The following is a 21204-nucleotide window of genomic DNA, read 5'->3' on the forward strand; positions in this document are numbered from 1 at the left end:
TAGAATTTGGTAAAAGAAAGTGTTTGATTCTACAATTTAAATTTTTTTTAAAAAAAAATTAATTGCATCAATTATGTGAACCAATTTTACTTGTTTAGATACTTTTATAAGTTTGATTTATATGAATTTTAAATTTGTTCATATTCAATGTTTTGTATCAATCATCCTAAAATATATATTTGTAATTCATTCTTCCAATCATGATGTTGACTGTTGAAGGATATAATCTTAGTTTTGCACTATCGAAGCTTGCTATCAAATTCATCTGAAATTATTACAATTTCAGTCTTGTCACTTGTTAATTTTCTATTTTAATCCCAAATATTTTCAAATTGCGGTTTTAGTGTTGCTGGTTGGTCTTTATATTCGCTTTTAGTCTTTAATTTTTCACTCAAGTAAGTACTAATGTGACTACGAAAAATAATTATGTGGCATTACGAATTTGCTACAGAACAATTTTCCCGATTAAAACGGCAAATCAAAAGTTTTAGGACTAAAATTCGAAAATAGACAAATTATGAGACCGAAATTGTAATTTTCCGGGTTTCTAGTGGTTGTTTGAGCTAAAAGATATCCGATTACATAGTAGTTGGCCTAGAGGTTTTTTCAGTTTATTTGATTAAAGTTCCATTTCGTTGCTCTCTTGGTAAGAAAGAAAATACAATTGTTGATATTACCAATTTTCCTAAATAAGGAGGAGACCTAACTAATACATATATTTATAATTGATGTAATATATTTTCCAAAAATAAAGCTAGGGTTTGTTACAAAATTAAAGGAAGATTCCGTGCAGGAGAAGGATTCATGATCTATTTATCTTATTTGACGAGAAGTTCTTTTGTTTCCTTTTAGAACTTTAAACTGCTTCTTCAACTTTGAATTTGGATATTTTGTAACTCAATCTCCGCATAAAAAAAATCCAGAAACAGATCGATAGAAAGAATGATTGAAGGGAAACTCTTGAGAAAAGCCATGGTAGGCGAAGAAAATATTGATTCGGGTCACTCTGATTCGAGGCCTTCAATCGTGGATTTAACCAAGCGTCTGAAAACCAGTCCTGGGAAAGCTAGAACCATCCGCCTACCGATATTGCCACCTCCGGTTCTGGATACTTCGGGAGTTTTGAGTTCTTATCAGAATGACGATCATTCTCCGGAGGTTTTGATAAGTTCCGAGGCAAGTGTACAGCCTGATCATCTTGATTCTGAGGAGGGGAAGGAAAAGGTGACAGGGCTGAAGCGTGAGTTAGAGGAAACTGAGGATGGGCCTGGAAGGGGTGATAAGAGTGGAAAAACTGATTCTGGGGTGGATTCTCCGAAAATTTCGGACACAGAATTAGGTGCTGGTCATGATGGGGAAATCAGAGAATCGGAGATCAATATACAGATTTCTGATGAAATATCATTGAGTGAGAAAACTTCATCCAGGGAGGGATGTACAGATGATCAAGCCGTGGATATCAAGAATCAGGTAGTCTCTTCTGTTAAGGAAAAAGACGCTCCTAATGCACCGAAGACCCCCAGAAGATACGTTTGCAGTTTCTGCAGCAAAACTTTCTCGTCTCACTTGGCGTTTGGAGGCCACAAATCGAGTCACAAAAAGTTCAAGATGGTATTCTGCAACGGCAATGATGTTAGACGTAAGAAGCAATCTTTGATCACCAATACATGTGAGGAACAAACTGGTAAAATTGCTTCGAGTGTTGAAAATGCAGCAAGCCTTCCGGAACCAGTTGATAATGATGGGAAACATACGTGTAAGATTTGTTCGAAGAATTTCCCATCTGGCCAAGCTCTTGGAGGCCACCAGAGACGCCATTGGACGGGTCAGAAGACGCAATCTACTCCTAAAATCCTGGATTTTGATCTTAATGATTTGCCCAAGGAAGAAGAAGGATATCCTTAAGCAAACTGTTGAATTCTTTAGGCCGTCTATGAAGTTCAGTCCTGGGTATTACTTTTATTTTTATTCATCTTTATTTCCTTTCAGGGTTTTTGCTTGAGTTTCAAGTCTATGCATTGAACTGGTTTAGCTACTCTTTTGCACTTACCTTTGTTTTCCATTTGGTGATTATGAATGCAGACACTTTTAGAAATCTTTATACCATTATACATGATTATTGATTTAGAAATCTTTATACCATTATACATGATTATTGATTTTGGATGGATGCTATGGTACACCAGTGAACCGTGGATATCCCGCCGGCTGAAATTCATCCGTGATGCGATCCAGGTGAATTAGGTGAGCAAGGTCGGAGCAATCCACCGAATCTGATAAGAGTTTGGTTTAAGGAAAATGAGCAAGGGAGATGGCTTCAAATGTAACCTGCAAACAGAAAAATGAACTCGTGAATGGGTGCCGGAGGGGTGTCTGGCGTAACCACTCCGGTGATTAAGTTAGCAGGCGAAGGATGAAGAAGAAAAGATGTGTTTGTGAGTGAATATACGTGAATGTTCAAAGAACCAGAATTTGAATCCCTCAAATGAAATACATACATGCTATTTATAGGAGAAAATCTCATGATTACCATGTTTTCAGTGCTCTCCTGCTAATTAGGGTAAGGTGGATGTCCATACTCTACCTCTGATAACTTTTCTGACACGTCAAACCCCTGTAGTTCTGATAATAATGATGATCAAGCATAAGAGAGCCCATACTGGTGCACTCGAGTGAGGCACTATTTTCGAGGTAGCCCGGGTAGAAATCATCCGAGAACTTGTATGAGAGCCCGGGATTCTGGTAGCCCGGGGAGAAGATGTCCTGGGCATTCACCTGCTCGGCTCTTGAAGAAATCGTCCTGCAAAATTATCCTAATTAGGGCTATCCATATGATATCCCGCGGGGTCATCCATGACACAGGCTCTTAGGGGTATCACCACCCCTCCCTTAAATATTAATTGATGACTTTGCTGATAAAAAAATACAAAAAGATCGGTTTTTCACAGTTAATCGTAATAGAATTTTTTTTTCTATGATGTGACGATACTGATTATTAACAATATGGAATCTAATTTTTTTTATTATAGATATTAGTTTATGTGATCAAATAATGAAATTATCTTTATATCATTGATTTTATTATTAGTTTTATATAAATACAAAGGGCCCATTTTTTTTTTTTTGCACCAGACCCTTCAAAGTCTAGGACCGGCCGTGCGGACAGCTGTATGGTTTTAAAGTTTTGAGTTGTAACTTTGTCACCAACGTGTTATAATTTTTAGTAAAACGACAAACACTTAGTCATAAATTTGAATTTTATTAAAAAGTTGCATCAACTGTGTGAACATATATATTTAACTTTTTCTATACTTTTGATTTGATGTATATGCATTTTAAATTTGTTCATATTCAATATTAAAGTCGGTCATCTTAAAATATTTGTAATTCATTCTACACGTTGTCGAAAAATACAATTTTTTGCACTGAGCTTTGAAGAATCGAATTTTTCTATCAAAATCATCTGATATTACAAATTTAGCCTTTGGTTTTTATTTTCCTGTTTAATTTTTAATTGAATATTATAATTAAATTCAAATGTAAAATAAAAGATAAAGAATGATTTGTAAATGAGGAAAATAATTTAAAATATGCGAGGGCATGAAATATATACCCGAAGGGCACACAAAACAATTTTCTCAATTTTTTCACCTAAGATTTTTCTTTCTCTGCTCTTCAAAATCATATAGAATTGCGTACTTATACATATATCAACGATAACTCTTATATTTTTTTGGGTTTCTACCAAGTTCACATGTTAATTTTTTATAAAAAAAAATTACAAAAATATCTTATTTAATTGTTTCTTGCTCCATGTTTCATAACATAGATTTTTTAAACAACTTGAACTTGTGATAACTCAATCTTCGTACCACCAATGTTTGGTGTTATAATATAATAATTATCTCTGTGTGGAGACAATCAAAGTGTGATGTTCAGACTACAATGTGATTTAAAAGTTTTGAATTGAAACTTTACCACCAACACACAATCGTTTTTGGTAAATTGGCACTCGTTTAGTGTCTTTCTACAATTAATTTTAAAATCTACTTTTAAAAATGCCCTGGTGTTCCCTTTTGCTTCCTTAGTGATATATAAAGTTTACAGAAAACGTTAAAAATTGAGGGGTTACACATTACCTCCACTCATGGTCACAAGACTAATGTTTGAAAATTCACATGGATGTGCAATGTCATTGTAAAAATTAGGGAAAATTATTTTTTTGGTCCTTCATGTTTGTAGCTTGCGATTTTTATTCTCTATGTTGTCAAATTTCAGTTTTAATATATTATCTTTGTTTTGTTTTGGTTATTGCAATCATATTTCTTACGTGACAGTGACACGACACAAATGGATTTTTGATGTAGGCTAGCAGTAGCTTTCTTGTTTAATCATATTATAGTTCATATAAGTTGAAAATAGTAAAAAGGTGACTCTCACATTGTTTTATGATGTTTTTTTTGAATTATTATTTTCAATTTAATATCGCAACATTACTGGACGAATTCAAGACTCGGCCAAAAGAAAGTATATCCATGATATAGAATTCCATATTGCACTTCCTTCAAATCGACTTATAATGATCTGTAAGAATAACATTTAGATTACAATGATCCGTAAGAATAAAATCTCATCCACAAAAAATTTCGTACGCAACTACCAGCAAGAGATTCGAATAACCCATTTAAGAAACCGAGCTTTGGTCAGAAGTCTTGGCCAACTTAGCTTGCACAAGTCTGTCCAAGATCGGAGGTTCAAGAGGAATCGGATCAAGACAGCGTTCCGCCGTTCCAACAATAACCTGCTCAATCAGAGTTAATAATTCTCAAATTCTCATTCCGCTCGTGAATATTAAAAAACATGCTAGGCTGGTACTAATGACAGGAAAAACCAAATAAAAATGAACCAGCTGTAAGAGACCCCCTTCGAGGTGGTCGTTACTTCGGCAAGTTTAAGAGTGATTAAACAAATGCAACGTAAGGAAGAAGTTACACAGCAAGCATTTCTTACCTCATCAAGCAAGAAATCCACCGCAGCTTCATCATCAGCTATATCCTTTAAAGCAGTCTTCAAAAAGTGAATGTCCAACTGAATTTGCTGGAATCCACTACGATTAAATGTCTGGAGCCGTACAAATTCTTGTAAACTCTTTAATGAAAGCTTCACCGTTTCTGTTAAGACAGAACCCTGAAAAAATAATTGCAAATTCAATCACCATAGATGATGTGTACTAACTCTCCTCATTTCTGCACAAGTAATAGTTCCCCAACCTGCGTGAACTCAATTTTTGTGAAAATTTCCATTTTCTGTTTGAACAACTTTGCAAGATGGGTCTCTAGAAGCTGACTTCTAGCCTTTTGAGTATTTGAATGGCCCAGTCTGTCATCCCTTAAAGGATTACTGCGTGAGGATGTAGTGCTCCCATTGCTGTCATTCCGGCGATGCTTCCTATTAAGTCCTTGAGGCAAAATTTGGATTGCTTCATTTCCTATTTCTCGGAACTAACATATGAAATTAGTGAACAGTTATTTAGGTTCATAAAGCGTTGATGAATTGGTTTAGAATGATACAGTGATCATTTCAATGGAAACAAACTGTTTTCCAACTCTCACAAGATAATACATGACCTGAACATGCCATAAAGTGTTTAAAAACAAAACATGAAAAGATAATGACCTAGTTACCTCCTGAAGAAGAAGATCCACAAACATATGCACTTCTCTGGGTTCTTTATGCTACAAAAAAGGATAGAAAATCTAGTATAATACATATTTCAGAGATAGTGTCCATAAAAGAATTTAAATTCACAATTTAGAGACTGTACTCACCTTGATCCAATTTGGTGCAGTTAACCTCCTCTTTAAAAGTACCGTTATTTTCTCGGTTCTCGCCTTTATGTACTGAAAAGGGTAGATGTGTAAGAACTATAGAAAGTTATTTATAATGAAAATATTCTTAGCACATACATGCTTTATCCAGCCTCAATTTAACTCTTCGGGTATTCATCACATCTTGGCAAGCAACACCATACAATATAAATCCAAACTGACTGCATAACAAAATACTATTTTAAGACATCCAACAGCTAATAAGCTCGACCCCAGCAAAGAAATTGTGACTAGGCATTATAGCATTTGGCAAGCTATGAGATGAAATCATTAACAGACTCCCCAGATATTGTACAGCATTACTTAATATCAGTACCACTAAATTTGATCTCACATTTCACCTATTTATCACAAATCAAAATTTGGATATAGAAAGCTTACAAAGTTTAATAACACTTCAGCAGACAACCGAAAAATGCGGCGAATCTCCGCAGGTACAAAGGCGGGACCATATTCAGAGCTTCTCACCCCACCACCAGAAAAATGAGTTGTTATTTCCTGAAATCTTGGCAATGAATATTATATCAAGTCCAAATCCATCGGAGGAATAATTGGAATCTCATTTAAATTAGAAGACCAAACAAACAATAATCGATAAAGTTAGTTCCTTGCCTCAGTAATTATTGGAATGGCGCTTTGTTCAATGAAAACAGATAACTGAGCCAACACAAGAACAAGCCCAGCGGCAATTTTGTCACCTGGAATTCTCTCTATCAAATTCACATCTTGACTAGCTTCAGTCCTCTTTCCAGAGAGCAAGAGGAAATAGTTGTCCAATTTCCTAAAGAAATTTTGAAACCCTTCTTGGACCCAGTCAACTGTTAGGCCTCTCAACTTCAGTAACAATTCTGGGTTTTCACCAAGTAACTGGCGGAACTTCTGTGTTCAAAGACAAGTTACAAAATAATCATGAAGTAGCAAAATTATGATAACAATTGACATATTGGCGGGCATCATTTCACTATGTGAAGCAAAATATGCAAAATAAGCCTCAATTAGATATGCCTTTTGGGTTTTGTACTAAATTGGATGGTCCTTTTAGCTTCCACGGCAAATATCTGATTTATTAATCTGTAATCCAGCCCCCAAAAATAAATTTAGATGGTCTAAGGTGTCAGTATTTTTTTTACTTCAGACCAAAAACGAATTCTAGAGTAGACCATGATAAAACAGAACTGAATGATAAAAAAAAATTTGATAGATTTATCTTTACCTGTAAGACATTCATGCTTCCCTGGATCACCACCTGCTTGCTGGCGTCAAGGGCTGCCTGCAAAGTATACTCTTGGACAATTCCCTCCTTTTGAGTAACTTGGACTTTCGTCAGGGTATCTATAAAATAAAAGAACGAGCCACAGTTCTGAATACATTTTATATCCAATATCTCCTTTTCTTTTACCAGATTATATATTATGAAATTCAGTAACCTCGATACCCGACAGCATCCCAAGAAATTCTAATGTATTAATAATTATAAATTATGAAGAAATTGAAAATACATGGATCACGATTTTTAAACACTCGTAAACTAACTTAAAAGTCAATAAATAAACCATCCAGAAAACAAAACGCATGTCGGTTTCTTGCTTCTTTCACACAGCCTTGGACCCCAATATATACATATTATTTTCACTAGAGACTGGGCACGAACGTTGTGTGTATGATATAATAAATGAATATTATGTTTTGCACACAACTTGTCCTCAAAGTTCTTGATTTAATTATAATATTCTACGAATTAAATAAAATATAACATGCGATTTAGTAAGATTATTTTTTATAATTACAAAATATGAAAAATCAAGCACACACTATTAAATTAAATAAATGCATAAAAGGACAATTTTTAAATTAGGAAAAAGACTTCACCAAAAGGTAGCTACTATTTGGGTCTCTTGCTTTATTAATAGTATAGATAAACACACCATCCATCCGATTTTGATCGATTCTTCTGAAAGGGAAAGGAATTAGTGGTGACTGGGTGAAAGCAGTGTATAGTGTTTTTACATGTTTTGCAAAACCCAGAGATTTCTTATAAAACGAGTAAATACACCCTTTTTGATGTTCTGATTTCTGAAGAACATCTCTGTCAATTGTTTCTACTAAAAAATTTTGTTTGTCAATCAGTAATGCCAATTTATCAAATTAACACAGATATCGATGTCATTTATAGAAGTCAGGTATTAATTAGGGACACCCAACGAGTAAAAGATAGATTTCAAATTTGGACAGATAGTATATATCTGGGAATCCAACCTAAACCGACATCTAGACTATGGACCATCTCTACCATGTTATTAAGAATATGTTATGTAGAATAACTACTTACATTAGTCTCTCGGTGTGTTTTGTATGTTCCAATTCTCTAAAATACTTCTTTCCTTTAAATAATAATATGCCAAGTTAATTTCTAAAATTTAAGTTTAATAAAACATATAATAGTGCATATATGTTATGCATTGCTTACCTAACGTGTGCTCTGCTACTAGAGTTAATAAAAGGAAAATATTTGACGCACATTTGGTTTTATTTCACCTTCTTTAAATAATTTTTAGCTACACATTCTAAAAGTGTTCTCTGTGTAAGTTAACAGAGAAGAAATACTGGATATATTTTTAATATTTCTCATCCATACTAAATACATTACACGTTAATTTATAGGGAAGAAAGAAACCAAAAAAAATGAAAGTGAACACAATCCCATGTATAAGGTATAAGGGATTTTTTTGGATATAATGGGGTTGTGGAAATTTCCTATCTCTAACTACTTACTATATACACAAATGGATTTGAACCCAAGACTACATGAGTCTTGGGACCTCACCCTTGCCACTGGGCCAAGGGATCCTTGGCATGTATAATGGGATTTAAATCAATTACCTTGTCAATTCCTTGTATCACGGGATTTTACAAAATAATATCAAGGATTCCAAACACACTCTAGATTACCAGCTAATAGTTTGCAACTTTGCACAAGGACCAGAATGATTTGTACTTCTATAATATAGCAAACTTGCTTAAAAACATCATCAACACAAAATGAGTCATTTGACTCGTAACAATACGTGTATCCCACTGACCCAAAGTTTCGGATTTTCTACAAATAGAAACATAATACTAACCTGAAATATCAAATAAAAGACGATTAAATGCGCCGGAAATATATTCTTTGACAGCATCACGGGCAGACTGAAAGCATTATATGTATCAGCTTATCTTTCGACAACGCAATGGACCTACATGAGTGAGAGAGAGTAAAGAATATTCTACTATATTTTAGTTCAAGTATTGACATGGAGTCATAAGACCTGCAAAGAAAATGTGGGAAGACAAGCTTCAGGTAGCACTTCATCCATCAGAAGCACATCGGTCCAGATGACTCCTGAAAAATATGATGTTGGATCAAAAGAAGAAAGTAAAGGCTCATGAAATTTGTGACATCCATATAGTCCTGAGAAAACAGATTAATTGAAGCAGAACATATATAACTAGCAGAAATGCAATGGGTCACAACTCATCTGATCGAAATTCCATGCCAATGAAAGACAATCAAGTAATAGGAGAGGTTAAAGACATGAAGGAAGACGTTTTTCATCTTTCTTTCAACCTTATAATTCAAGAAGCCCCAAGACATGATGATGTGATATGCTTCTTTTATATTCCAATCAACAAAGTGATTTAATATAGTAAGGAGCACAGAATACAATGTGGTGCACAGAATAAAAAATCTCAAGTCAAAACAACAATGAGCTCTTGATGTCTCTAGCCTACCAAGAAACTGAAATAAGAAACATGCCAGTATGATAGTGTTGCACATAGGTAGTCTCAATTTGGAACACATCAATCTGTCTTGATTGCAGGAACAAATCCAATTTCTGGAGGCCACTTAACCTTCTGCAAATGAGCTGCCAACAGCTACAGATGCCGCTATAGTGAATGAAGTCGTTGATAGACCGTCAAGACAAGAAACTTGATGCATAAGAAAATAGATTCCAAAACATAGTTCTACATCTCTACGTAAAATCTATAGGATCGTACCTTTCATACTTCTAGCCGAGATCATACTTAAAACATGTAATCTTATTGGCAAAATAGTAAACTCTCATAAGACATCTTCATAAAGGACTTGCTACAGTTGCATTCTACATCACCTATTGACATAATTTCCACTCACTTTTTGTACAATTTACAGAGCATCAATCAATTACTAACCACCACAGCACCCATTATTTGATAGAAAAAAGTTCATTCATCCAAACAATACAAAAAGATGACAAGCTGTAAGCTTCAGAAATCGGAAACAGCAAAATGGTATTTACAGTGGTCGAGATTACTAAAAAAGCCAGCACTGGGGTAGAGTTAACTTACGTAGACTTGCCAAAAGATCAACGGAGTGAGCTTGCTTCTTAATTTGTTGATGAAAGGCTTCAAAGTGCCTAAGATTCAGGGAACACCAAATATAGTGCAGAAGAAAGTAATAAAATATTTACCTCAGTTCTATCACATGGATAGAAAGATATAACAAAATCATACTAGTTAATAGCAAGTCTCTTACTTTGTAACAAGCTCCTGTGCGAGTTTTGATAGTTCTTGCTCTGAATGCAAAAATATAACTCTATAGCCACGAAGAGCTTCGGTGAATTCACGAATAGAAGCCTGAGAGTGAGTTATATTTAAAGCAAAAGAGTGAATATCATACTTGGGACCTAAATCGGGGGTTAAACTTCTGAGAAACACAAGAATATTTCATTCAGTGCCTCTAAAGAATAAATTACTTTTTTCAAAAACAAAAAAAACTTGTTTTCTGTTAGTATAACACAGCCTTTTATCGGTACTTATGTCACATGTACATTACGAAAACAAATTTCTAATTCCATGTCTATCCAAATGAATACACATTTTTCCCATTAAAAATTTTCAAAAGTGATGAGAACACATATTAGGAGATCTTATATCCTTTCATCACCTCACGAGCAGTGGCAGAACTTGAATCAGATGTACTTCCCTGATTAGAAGATGAATTAACACCCAATGAATCATTTTCTAGTTCTTCGGTCTCAAGACGTAGGTCTACGAGGAACTGTTCCAGCTTTTCAAACAATTTCACCTTTAAAGTCTCAACCTATCCAACAAAACGTAAAATAATCATGAAAGAGGGATGGTGTATAGACAACATAGGCCAAAAAAAGAAAAAATGATAACTAAAGTACCGCTATGGTAATTGCAAATCATCTAACTTAAAACTAAGAAGTCTACAGACACCGAGTTAACAAAGTGTATGACATGTTACAATCTTAGCATAGTAGAGAGATGATTTAGAATATCTCATTATGAAAAATGCCAGAGAAATTCATACTGGGAAGTCCAACTGCTTAAGAAGCATGACAGCCTCAGCCCTTGCTTGTATGGAATCAGAATCTGAGAACACCTTACCCTGAAAGCAAAAATATTAATTTAAAATGCAGAACTTCAGAAAAAATTATCAGATGTGCTAATCAATCAGGAAGGTTTCCCAATTTTTGGTGTTTTTTTAATCATTCCTGGAAAATGTTTAGAGAAATTTCGGGAGAGAAAAAGCTATTCTTTGCATTATTTTTTTTGTAGACAGGTCTTTATTAGGTAAATATCTATAGTTAATATAAAGCAAGAAGCTATTAGAGTAACTACTCGGTCTTTTTTATGTGTCGACCTATCATTTTATATTTTAACCCTCAATCAGCATCATCTATTGATCATTTTGAATTCAAGTGGAAAGACTGCAAAATAAAATAAGAGAAGGACATGCCTGCAAGTTTTTAATAACTGCGGTCACCGCCTTTTCTGATGCTTGCTTACAGTCTTGAAAAGAAGAATCTCCGTATGCCTTGTAAAATAAAGAACAAAAGGGTGAGAAGTAGGACAACTATTGATGAGTAGAAAGATCGGGGTATGATTTTCACAGTGACAGGTGGACAGAGGTCAGAGATAGATTCATAGCCTCAAACAAATTGTTCCAGGCCCATTAATGAGATAAAAACATGCCAACCTTGAAAATTGGCATGGCTCCAGTATAGAACTTCACGGCATCAGAATATGCTTCTGCTTTGATACACTTTTCAAGTCTTGAAGGTAAGTCGTAGATAAACTGTTCACAAAATTTGGAATCCCTTCAACTCCCTCAAGGTCAAATTTTCAGGATGTGCTCAACATAAAAATATATGTAAAGAAAACAGAAAAGACTGCATTCATCTGAGCCAGAGAAAAAACATAGTTATTTTTTTTTTTTTGAAATGAAAAACATAGTTATTAGTTTATCTAGAACTCTAATAAATGCATGATCCAGAACTGCAGTAGGTTCATAGATTCCTGTCACTGTAACATTATAAGATTTCATGTTCGCGCAGTATAGCCTTTCTTGTTCCGAATTATATTGTACTTAAAAGTTGAAAGTAGTAGAAAGAGGCAGTAAAAATTGATGCATCACTTCAATACCTGAAGTTTTCGCAGAAGATTGCGTGTGCGATGAAGCTTCTCTATATGTTCTCTCTTTTCATAGAGAGATGTGTTAACCCCATCACTTCTAGATTGCACAGAAACTATCTGGAAATTTACAAACAAAATAACTGTTCAGTAAATATGGTTCTTTTTTGTAGCTACGGTTAACTGTGTAATTGTGTTTCACCACAACAAAAAAGTCCCTTTACCAAACACCTTTTCAAGAAGCAGCTCCATGTTTGTTTCCATGCCAACAATGTTATTTTTCATCCTAAATACAGCTAATATATTAGACTCCGCATTAAAAGTTTACAACGCAGACTAGAAGTTTTAACATATTATAAAACAATACAAGTCAACAGAGACTAGTTTGAGTGTGATTACATCTACAAATAAATTAAATAAATGACGATAACTGGATAATCCTCTATATACATGTTTTATAGGTAAATAATTTAGCTGTGCTGTTGAATTCCACATTTACTAAAAAAAATATTGAATATCGAAGTTTTTCCAGCATGGTGACATGATGATGTACCTTTTGATTGTATCGGTTGCACAAATGAACTTATTGTAATTCTCATACACTAACATTTGTAGGTCAGTATCAAGATTCTTTATCTCAGCAGCCATTTCGACATGCTTCTGAAGAAGTCCTTCCAGGTTTGACTTTTGTACCTGCACAATCAAGTGATCAACTTAATTTCACTTCTTCTATTAATAGTGGCCCGTAGAAAGAAGGCAGCTTCAACACCATCGTGGTGAACATCGATCTATATTAAAGCTACATAACAAGTTTTGTCTACTAAAATATAAATTATTTGAGTGCATGATAAAGCAAAATCCTAATTGACCAGAGTGAGGGAGACGGGTAGGGTAAAAATGACCAACAAACTGCAATAAAAATGAAAAAGTATCTCCTATGCTTCTCTAAAAAAAACCAACAGGCTGGACTGCTGAATATGCCAGAACAATCATGATATAAGTGGTATGTAATTCATCACCCAACCAACAAAATACACAGAGAGAATATACAACTAGCTGCCTAATATAGCGGTGCGAATATTTGCAATCTCTGCAGCAGCAGAAACTCTAAATTCATTTACGATTTTGGACAATGTCTAACTCTATGATGAGAATGCAAATGAACAACACCTGAGATCAGTCATATTCTTCCATATGACCGTATGTACGTGGTCGGTTCATCATCACGTCTGAATACATGCTCTAACAAGTTTCATTCCTAAACACCGTGATGCATTAATTGAATTGTGTAATGACTTGAATCCATATTTTGAATAAAGTATTAATTAAGAGATGGTTAAAGGGTTGCTAATTAAGCATTATTAAAGAATTGATAATTTGGGATCAACCTGTTGGGATCCACCAAATTTAAAATGGACAACTCAATCTACTTCAGATTACATGATCCCGAGAAATACAACTAGACAAATGTGATTCTGACACGTGACAGATAAGATTGATTCAGATTTTCTGAACTAATCCGGATACAGCCCATAAATGAAAGCTGATTTATTTTATTTCCTACACCGCTTCCTTCAGATAGAGTTTTAGCCATATACATTAGGTTTTCTAGTCAGTTTCTTGGGAACTTTAGTGTCGGAAAGTTTCGGAGCTAGTTTCGACTCGAGGAGGGGTCGGTGAACTGAGATCGAGACATCATCAGCGGACTGACGACGGACGCATGTATAAACCTATAGCCTTAAATAGTGATTTAAGGATCATTAGGGAGAACTTTGTAGCATGTTTAGTAATTCAGGATCTGGTTTGATAATGATTTCATTATGTTGGTTTTGTCTAGGTTCAGACGAGTAAACTTTCTGTCAGATTGTTTTAGTGAGGTACGTGATGTACTAACTGAGATATCCAAGCGTAGTATACACACTTATATGCTGCATATTTATTTGCTGCATGATACATGTTTTACTATTTTGGGCCTTTGGCATATTATGTAGGACATATCATGTTGAGTTTGATATCTTTTGAGATATACCTCATTTGTGGGGCAGCTCAGCCCTATTCTGTATTGTGGACGATGGGACATCGAGAGCTACAATGTACGATGGGAACCGCAGGCTCTGATGACCTGGACATTGTAGGTCCACGTCTTGACGATGAGTGTGGGAGCCAAAACATGTCTAGGGCATATCAGAGACTACATACCCATGCGCCTCTAGACTGAGCATGAGATTCTTGACTTGATCCTTGATATCCGAGCATATTGCATTTCGCATGCATCATATCAGTTTGTATACTCGTACATTCTCGTATTGGACGATTGTCACTCACGTTCTTGTTTTCATATTGGGCACCCCATTCTACGGGACAGGTCTTAGGTTGGACAGTTCGGACGCCTAGGGTAGTGGCTAGAGCAGTTGGGTTTTCGGTGGCGATCCAGTTGAGGTTTTATTTGGTTTATCGTATTCTCGTTCAGAATTATATTTTCGATAAGGTTGTATTAATGTTTAAGATTGCTTTTATTGTTCTTTTTTCGTTTGGATTATAAGATGATTAAGTTATTTGGTTTCCGCTGTTTAATTATTGTTATTAAGTTTTAATTTTGCATGCTTATTAGTCTGTTTAGTAGTGGCTCGGGTAAGGACGCTACAAATTGTATCTTTAACGTTTGACCACGATTAATTAAACATATAAAAATATTCTTGGTTCTATAAGGACATAAATATTTATACTTGCTAAAGGAACTAACTGTTAAACTCATCTCAAAAGACGACAATTTTTTATACACATTTTTTCAGATAAATCTACAGTTTAGTTTCCACTCCTTTTATTATATAGAGTAGAAAAATAAACACACATAATTATGATGCTCCGTCCAAACTTTTTCTTAGGATGAAACCGACATAGAATTAAAGCAATTAGTGAAAAACCTTGTCTAATCACGTGTCTCGAGAACCAATGGACAACTCACATTAAAGAAAAGGTAAATTTAAGCCTCTAAGTGGCTGAGTCATTCTTTCTCAAAGGCAAAATCGGATGTGCTGATCAAGAAATAGTTCCGGAGCAAGAATTCAAGTTGATAAATCAAAGCAAAAACAAATCTAAGAAAAAGGGAGGGAAAAAATCACATTGACCAGGGGGGAAACAGAGAGATATCGGAAAAACCTGATGGAACAAACACCCTCGGATTCACGTAAAATTTCAATTACAAACAATGTAAATAGGAAAAACCTTCAAAATTAAGAATTAAATAAAAAAAAATTGATCAACTAGCAGTCCAACTGTGAGCTAAAAGACAATATATGACGTGATAGAGTTCTGAAAGTGGAATCAGTTTATGACAATGGGTGGCGTACGAGGAGTTTCATGTACTGATCGGCGTCAAACGAAGAGGTATCGATGGTGTCGAGGGTGGCGAATCTGGAGGAAGTGTGCGGCGGCAGCGATGCAGAAGAATGATCGGTGGAGTAGAAACTTGATAGCAGATCCCTCATTCTCTTCGCCTTATCATCCAACGGTACTCCTTCTACCTCCATTTCTATGGATTCTTCTCCAATACACTGTATAAAGTTTCTCTATGGAGCCGGCAAAGGATTCAATTTCGCAGCTGAAATTTAACCATTTGGGAAGACTACAGGTGGTGGTGAATACGATAGACAACCTCCTGCCTATTTGGGCGATCCTTCGTTTTAATGGATAACATCTTGTCACGTATATCATTTCAAAAAAAAGTAAATTCATTCTCAAATTTTGGTCATCCATCTTATCGTCATAACAATGTCTACATAGATAACATGAAATAAACCGATGAATACGAAACATTTTTCTTCAGTAAAATTATTGCTTTTATTGTTATTAAACGGGAGAAATAACGTATTTGAGATAAGTTCTAAATCCAAAAATTGGAATAATCTTAATTTCACTGTTTACCCCATAAAAATTAAAATTAAAATTAATTAAAATAAAAAATTCAATTCAATTCACAACAAAATTTCACCCCGAATTTTACCACAAATGTGTAAAACTCGACCTACATATAAAAACATTGACTCAAATGTGAAAACTCGACTTAAATGTGAAAAATGAAAACTCGATCCAAATGTGAACAACTCGACATAAATGTAAAAATTTCGACTAAAACTCAACTTAAATGTGAAAAAACTAGACCCAAAAATTATATGTATATAATTATTTAAGTAAATATTCAATCAAACATGACATAGTGTAGTGGTAAGATGTTGTGTTGTGCAAAGACATGATTCAAATCTGAATTGGGTCGAAATGTAATGTTATTTTTTTTAATAAACATGTGTAAAGATCATCTTGTCATTTTAAGTCAGTCCATTTTACCAAATTAAAAAAGTAAGACCCCTCCAATTAAAATAAATTAGTAGGAGTCATATATATTTTAAAGATCGAATGCGTATTACAAATGTTTTCGTGGTGAAAATCGGCCGATCGGACCATTATTATATTATATAAAATAAAAATNAATCTAAATAATCACATATAACCAAAAATAAAATTTAGAACATAATTTTTTAAAAATATATATAAACTTATCCAACTAATTTTTATCCACCGAATCAAGACAAAAACTTATGTGAGACGGTCTCACGGGTCGTATTTTGTGAAACGATTATTTTATTTGAGTCATTCATGAAAAAGTATTACTTTTTATGCTAAGAGTATTATTTTTTATTGTGAATATCGGTAGGGTTGACTCGTCTCACAAATAAAGATTCGTGAGACTGTCTCACAAGATATCTACTCCCGAATCAATACCTATTTGACCGATTTGACAAGTTTTGACCAATTTGACTGATAAAATGATTTTTGGGAGTTGTTCGGATCGAACTCATGATCGTCGAACTGACAGTTTGTCTGATTAAGAAATACTGCATATGACACATATTTACAATATTTTGGTTTTAAAAATAATATATATAATTATATTAACCTTTCTTTTTTTAGATAATTTAGAACGGTCAAACGATGGCCCGTCGTGGGTTGGTGAGCCAGATGAGCCAATCCATCAAAAAAATTTAATTGTTGGGTTACGAAAACGATAACAATCTTGATTTTGATTACAAAAAAATTTGTTATCGTTTTTTTACATATTTACTTAAGTGTGTAATTGATATATGCCAAATTGAAATATTTGAGAAGCTAAAACTCGAATTTAATCAAATTGAAAATCGAGCGAGTTGAAATATCTCGATAATATCTTATAGACTAACGATCCAAATGAGTAGAGGGTAAAATAATTGGAAATAAATTTCAATTCTCTACAAGTCATATAAAAAAAGGCAAGCTTGACAAATTCGGATGTTATATATGCTAACCGGATGCTGCAAAATCGAGTTGGATGATACAGATACAACTGTGGGCTAAACATTTCTGATATTTTGGTCATATCTCTCAGCTAGTTTATCGAAATAGAACGATTCAGCATGAGTTATAAATCTAAGATAATGATCTACAAATCATCTTCAAAAGTCGAAGTCTGAATCGAAATTTAAGAAGCTGATAAACTGCGACTAGGGGTGTCAATTCTGGTGGGTTAGGTCGGGCTGAGTATTAGTATTATTCAAAAATTTCTCAACTCAAACCCAACCCGAAAACTCTCAACCCGAACCCGCACCCGAATCAACCCGGTCAACCCGATTTTGAATTTTTTGTTAATTTTTTTTAAATAAAATTCAAAAAAAATTAATTTAAACACATAATAACAAATCTCCTTCATATATATTATTTAAATTTGAAAATTTAATTGCAGAAAAATTAAGTATATTTACTCAATCAAATAAAAAATTGTTTAAAAAATAAAAAATGTTCAAAATAAATATTANACCGATTATGTTTTTCGGGCAGCTATCGGGTCCACCACGAACTGACCCGAACCCGAAAACCCCAAACCCAACCCTGATTTTTTTCGGGTTGAACCGTGTCAGGTTGATAGGTCGTGTCTGATTTTGACAATCCTAACTGCGACGAATTTGCTAGTTCTGTATTGAATGAAGAACGAGTTAAAACTTGTATGTAGTATGGTATTTTGAGAATATATCTCACACACGAGCTCGAAATTGAGTGATTCTTCATAAATTTAAGAGAAAGTGATACAACTCTGTTGTTCACCACTTTGCTAGAAATCGACGAATCAAGAGTTATAATCAAGATGAAAACCAGCTCGACTTGCACCAACTTGAATACAAACTGATGTTTTGAGTATATCTCGATTATACAAACTCTAAATTGAGTGATTCTTTATTCTATGGAAATTTAATAGAAAGTATTACAATTTTTATGTTTATCACTTTGTCAAAAAATTGACGAATCAAGACTTCTATGCAAGAGAAGATGCCAGTTTGAATTGGTGCAGCTAGAAACAAACCAGACCAACTCCAACCGCTGCTGGAGAAAACCAGCTCCAGACAAAGACGGATCGACCAAATCCAGACACAGTCGGATCAGACCAACTCTAGCCACTCCAGCATTAAATCTGCCCTATATTAAACAATGACTAGAAACTCGAATATGACCGTTTTAATGTCAGAAACTTTGCTGAAAATTTCAAACGGATATATTCTTGTTTCAAACGTTCATATCATTCTTAAAGGTCATAAATACAATATTTTGAAGATCAAACAACAAGATTTTGATGGGATTCAAAGCATGGGCATATATTATAAGAACAAAACAAGCTAGAACGAGAAAAAGCCTAAGAAAATGGTCGGAGGATATATTAGAGATACAAATATTCTAATATATTAAAACCTCACACATTCACTCACTTACACATATACATGAGAGTTGAACTTCAAAGAATTGTCGAGTGATGGTCTTTACACAAAGACTTTAAATTGACATAAGATACATTAAACATTATACGAATTGTGATGTTGATGCCTACAATCGAGAGTGTGCTAGGAGTTTTGATTAGAAAACTTATAAGTCCTAAGTGAAAATAGGTTTGAACAAAGAATTGTATCAATCAAAGTTTTCTACTAGATACCTTCTTAAACGAAATAAAATGTGACGTATGAGTTGTTAATATCTGAACATCATTAAATAAACTTGTGCATATTTATTTTATTGCATTTAATTATTTTTTCTATTTTGAGTTGCACTTTTGAAGCATCTTATGTGTTCTTTAAAATACCAAAATGTTACATACAAAGTATTTGATAAATGCTTAAACCAAATTATTTTTATACATTTAATTTGCATATTTTTTATATTTTTTACAAAATATTTAATCAATTTTTAGAGAGATTATTTTGGTTCTTTCTTTGATTATAAAAAAAATTCGATTTATTTTTTGATATTTTATATTTCAAAAACAAGTTATTGTAGTTTAAATATTTAATTTGTTTCTAAATCAAATTTAAAATAAATATATTTTGATTTATTTAGTATTTAATTAAACAAAAAATGTTTTGTGATGGTACAGCCAAAAACAGCCAGCTTCAACCCATGGGGCCCTGATTGCTTTGCTGTCTCCACTTTTTTCATTTGGCATCAACACTTTCTGTACTCCTACTCATACTAAACTAATAACAAAAAAAAACTAGATTTTTGAGTTTGTGAAATAAGTTAAGTTTGAATAATAATTATAAATTTAATTTTTTTTCAATAAATTTTGAGGGAGTTTGTTACATTGAATTTGTTGGTGTTGTTTATCTTGCTAGTCTTGTTTATCGCTACTGCATTGATTCGATAGTTTATCAAATGCAAACCTGGTTAATGTGTTAGTCCGACGTAACCAATTGTGTTAGTCTGAAAATTTACCAAATGCAAACCAAGTAACGTGTAAACACTGCATTTTTTCAATACACTCGAAGAATATCGACCCCAAATTCTATCATTATAAAAATAAAAATAATTAATAATAAAAAACAATTAAATTTAAAAATCATCTTTATGCGGGCCCTAAGTTCTCTATAAATAACCCCATCTCCTCACTCTGAGGACCTCTTCCGCGGTCCGCCTGATTTCGGAAGCTGCCGATAGGTAAGAGCTCTCTACCTTTGTGTTCTGATATTTTTGGGGTATTTTTTTTTTGTTTCGTTTTTTTTTTCGCTTTGATTTTGGCCTCAGATTTACAATTTAATGTTGATTGTGTTTTCTTGCTCGTTTTGATTTTTTTATCTTTTGATTCGTTAATCGATCCATGACGTAGTGTTTTTTTTTTTTTTTTTTTTTTTTTTTTTTTTTTTTTTTTTNGATTCCGAACAAGTTTCGGTGGAAACAGATCCACATTTTGCATACCGAGCATCTTTAATTAACCTCGAATCGTCAATTTGAGAGTAAAATTTTTTATCGTCATTTCCATGTTCCCGTATTTTTTCATGCCTTGGTTTTTACGGCACACGCTGTTCTGATGCGTCGATTTAGAATTCTTCACTCGTTCTCTGTTGTATTACTCAACTGGTTATATTCTATTTCATGAATTATTCCTTCCACTTTTTTTCATCAATTTAACCCAATTTTTACCTTCATATCGTAAACCCCCCCTCGATCTGCATTTGTTATATAATGTCTTCCAAGCAACAGCGGAGTAGCTCTGGTTCTGATACCGAAGAAAGGAAGAGGAAGCGGAAGTTATCTAACCGCGAATCGGCCCGCAGGTCACGGATGAGGAAGCAGCAACACTTGGATGAGCTGCTTGCTCAAGAGAAACGGATAGGGGACGAGAACAAAAAGCTGAGTCAGACGATAGATGATACATCTCAGCTGCACCGCGACCTGGTTTCCAAGAACAATGTGTTGAGGGCACAGGTTGCTGAGCTGACCGACCGCATCCGATCTCTCAATTCTGTTCTTCAGATTGCATCCGACGTGAGCGACCTGGTGTTCGATA

The 21204-nt window shown here is 34.1% G+C and overlaps 2 protein-coding genes across 2 annotated transcripts; one reads left to right on the top strand and one right to left on the bottom strand.

Annotated features, from left to right (window-relative positions):
* The first annotated feature begins 972 nt into the window (after positions 1-972).
* Positions 973-1945, top strand: LOC140971994 (uncharacterized). Its single transcript, XM_073434464.1, has one exon. It carries the CDS (start codon positions 973-975, stop codon positions 1903-1905), a length of 933 nt encoding a protein of 310 aa, XP_073290565.1. The 3' UTR covers positions 1906-1945.
* Positions 1946-4539: 2594 nt separating this feature from the next.
* LOC140973233 (vacuolar protein sorting-associated protein 51 homolog) lies at positions 4540-16013 on the bottom strand. Its single transcript, XM_073435881.1, has 20 exons — positions 15698-16013; positions 12901-13040; positions 12579-12633; positions 12360-12467; positions 11914-12012; positions 11674-11751; positions 11245-11322; positions 10855-11010; positions 10444-10544; positions 10257-10324; positions 9197-9270; positions 9011-9077; positions 7102-7220; positions 6501-6767; positions 6270-6386; positions 5829-5900; positions 5685-5735; positions 5271-5501; positions 5011-5187; positions 4540-4801 (listed from the first exon to the last, which is right to left on the bottom strand). The coding sequence occupies exons 1-20, from the start codon at positions 15875-15877 to the stop codon at positions 4685-4687; spliced, it is 2355 nt and encodes a 784-aa protein (XP_073291982.1). The 5' UTR covers positions 15878-16013; the 3' UTR covers positions 4540-4684.
* Between the last annotated feature and the right edge of the window lie 5191 nt (positions 16014-21204).

Source organism: Primulina huaijiensis, chromosome 3 (assembly GCF_012295235.1).
Source record: "Primulina huaijiensis isolate GDHJ02 chromosome 3, ASM1229523v2, whole genome shotgun sequence".
Classification (NCBI taxonomy): Eukaryota; Viridiplantae; Streptophyta; class Magnoliopsida; order Lamiales; family Gesneriaceae; genus Primulina; species Primulina huaijiensis.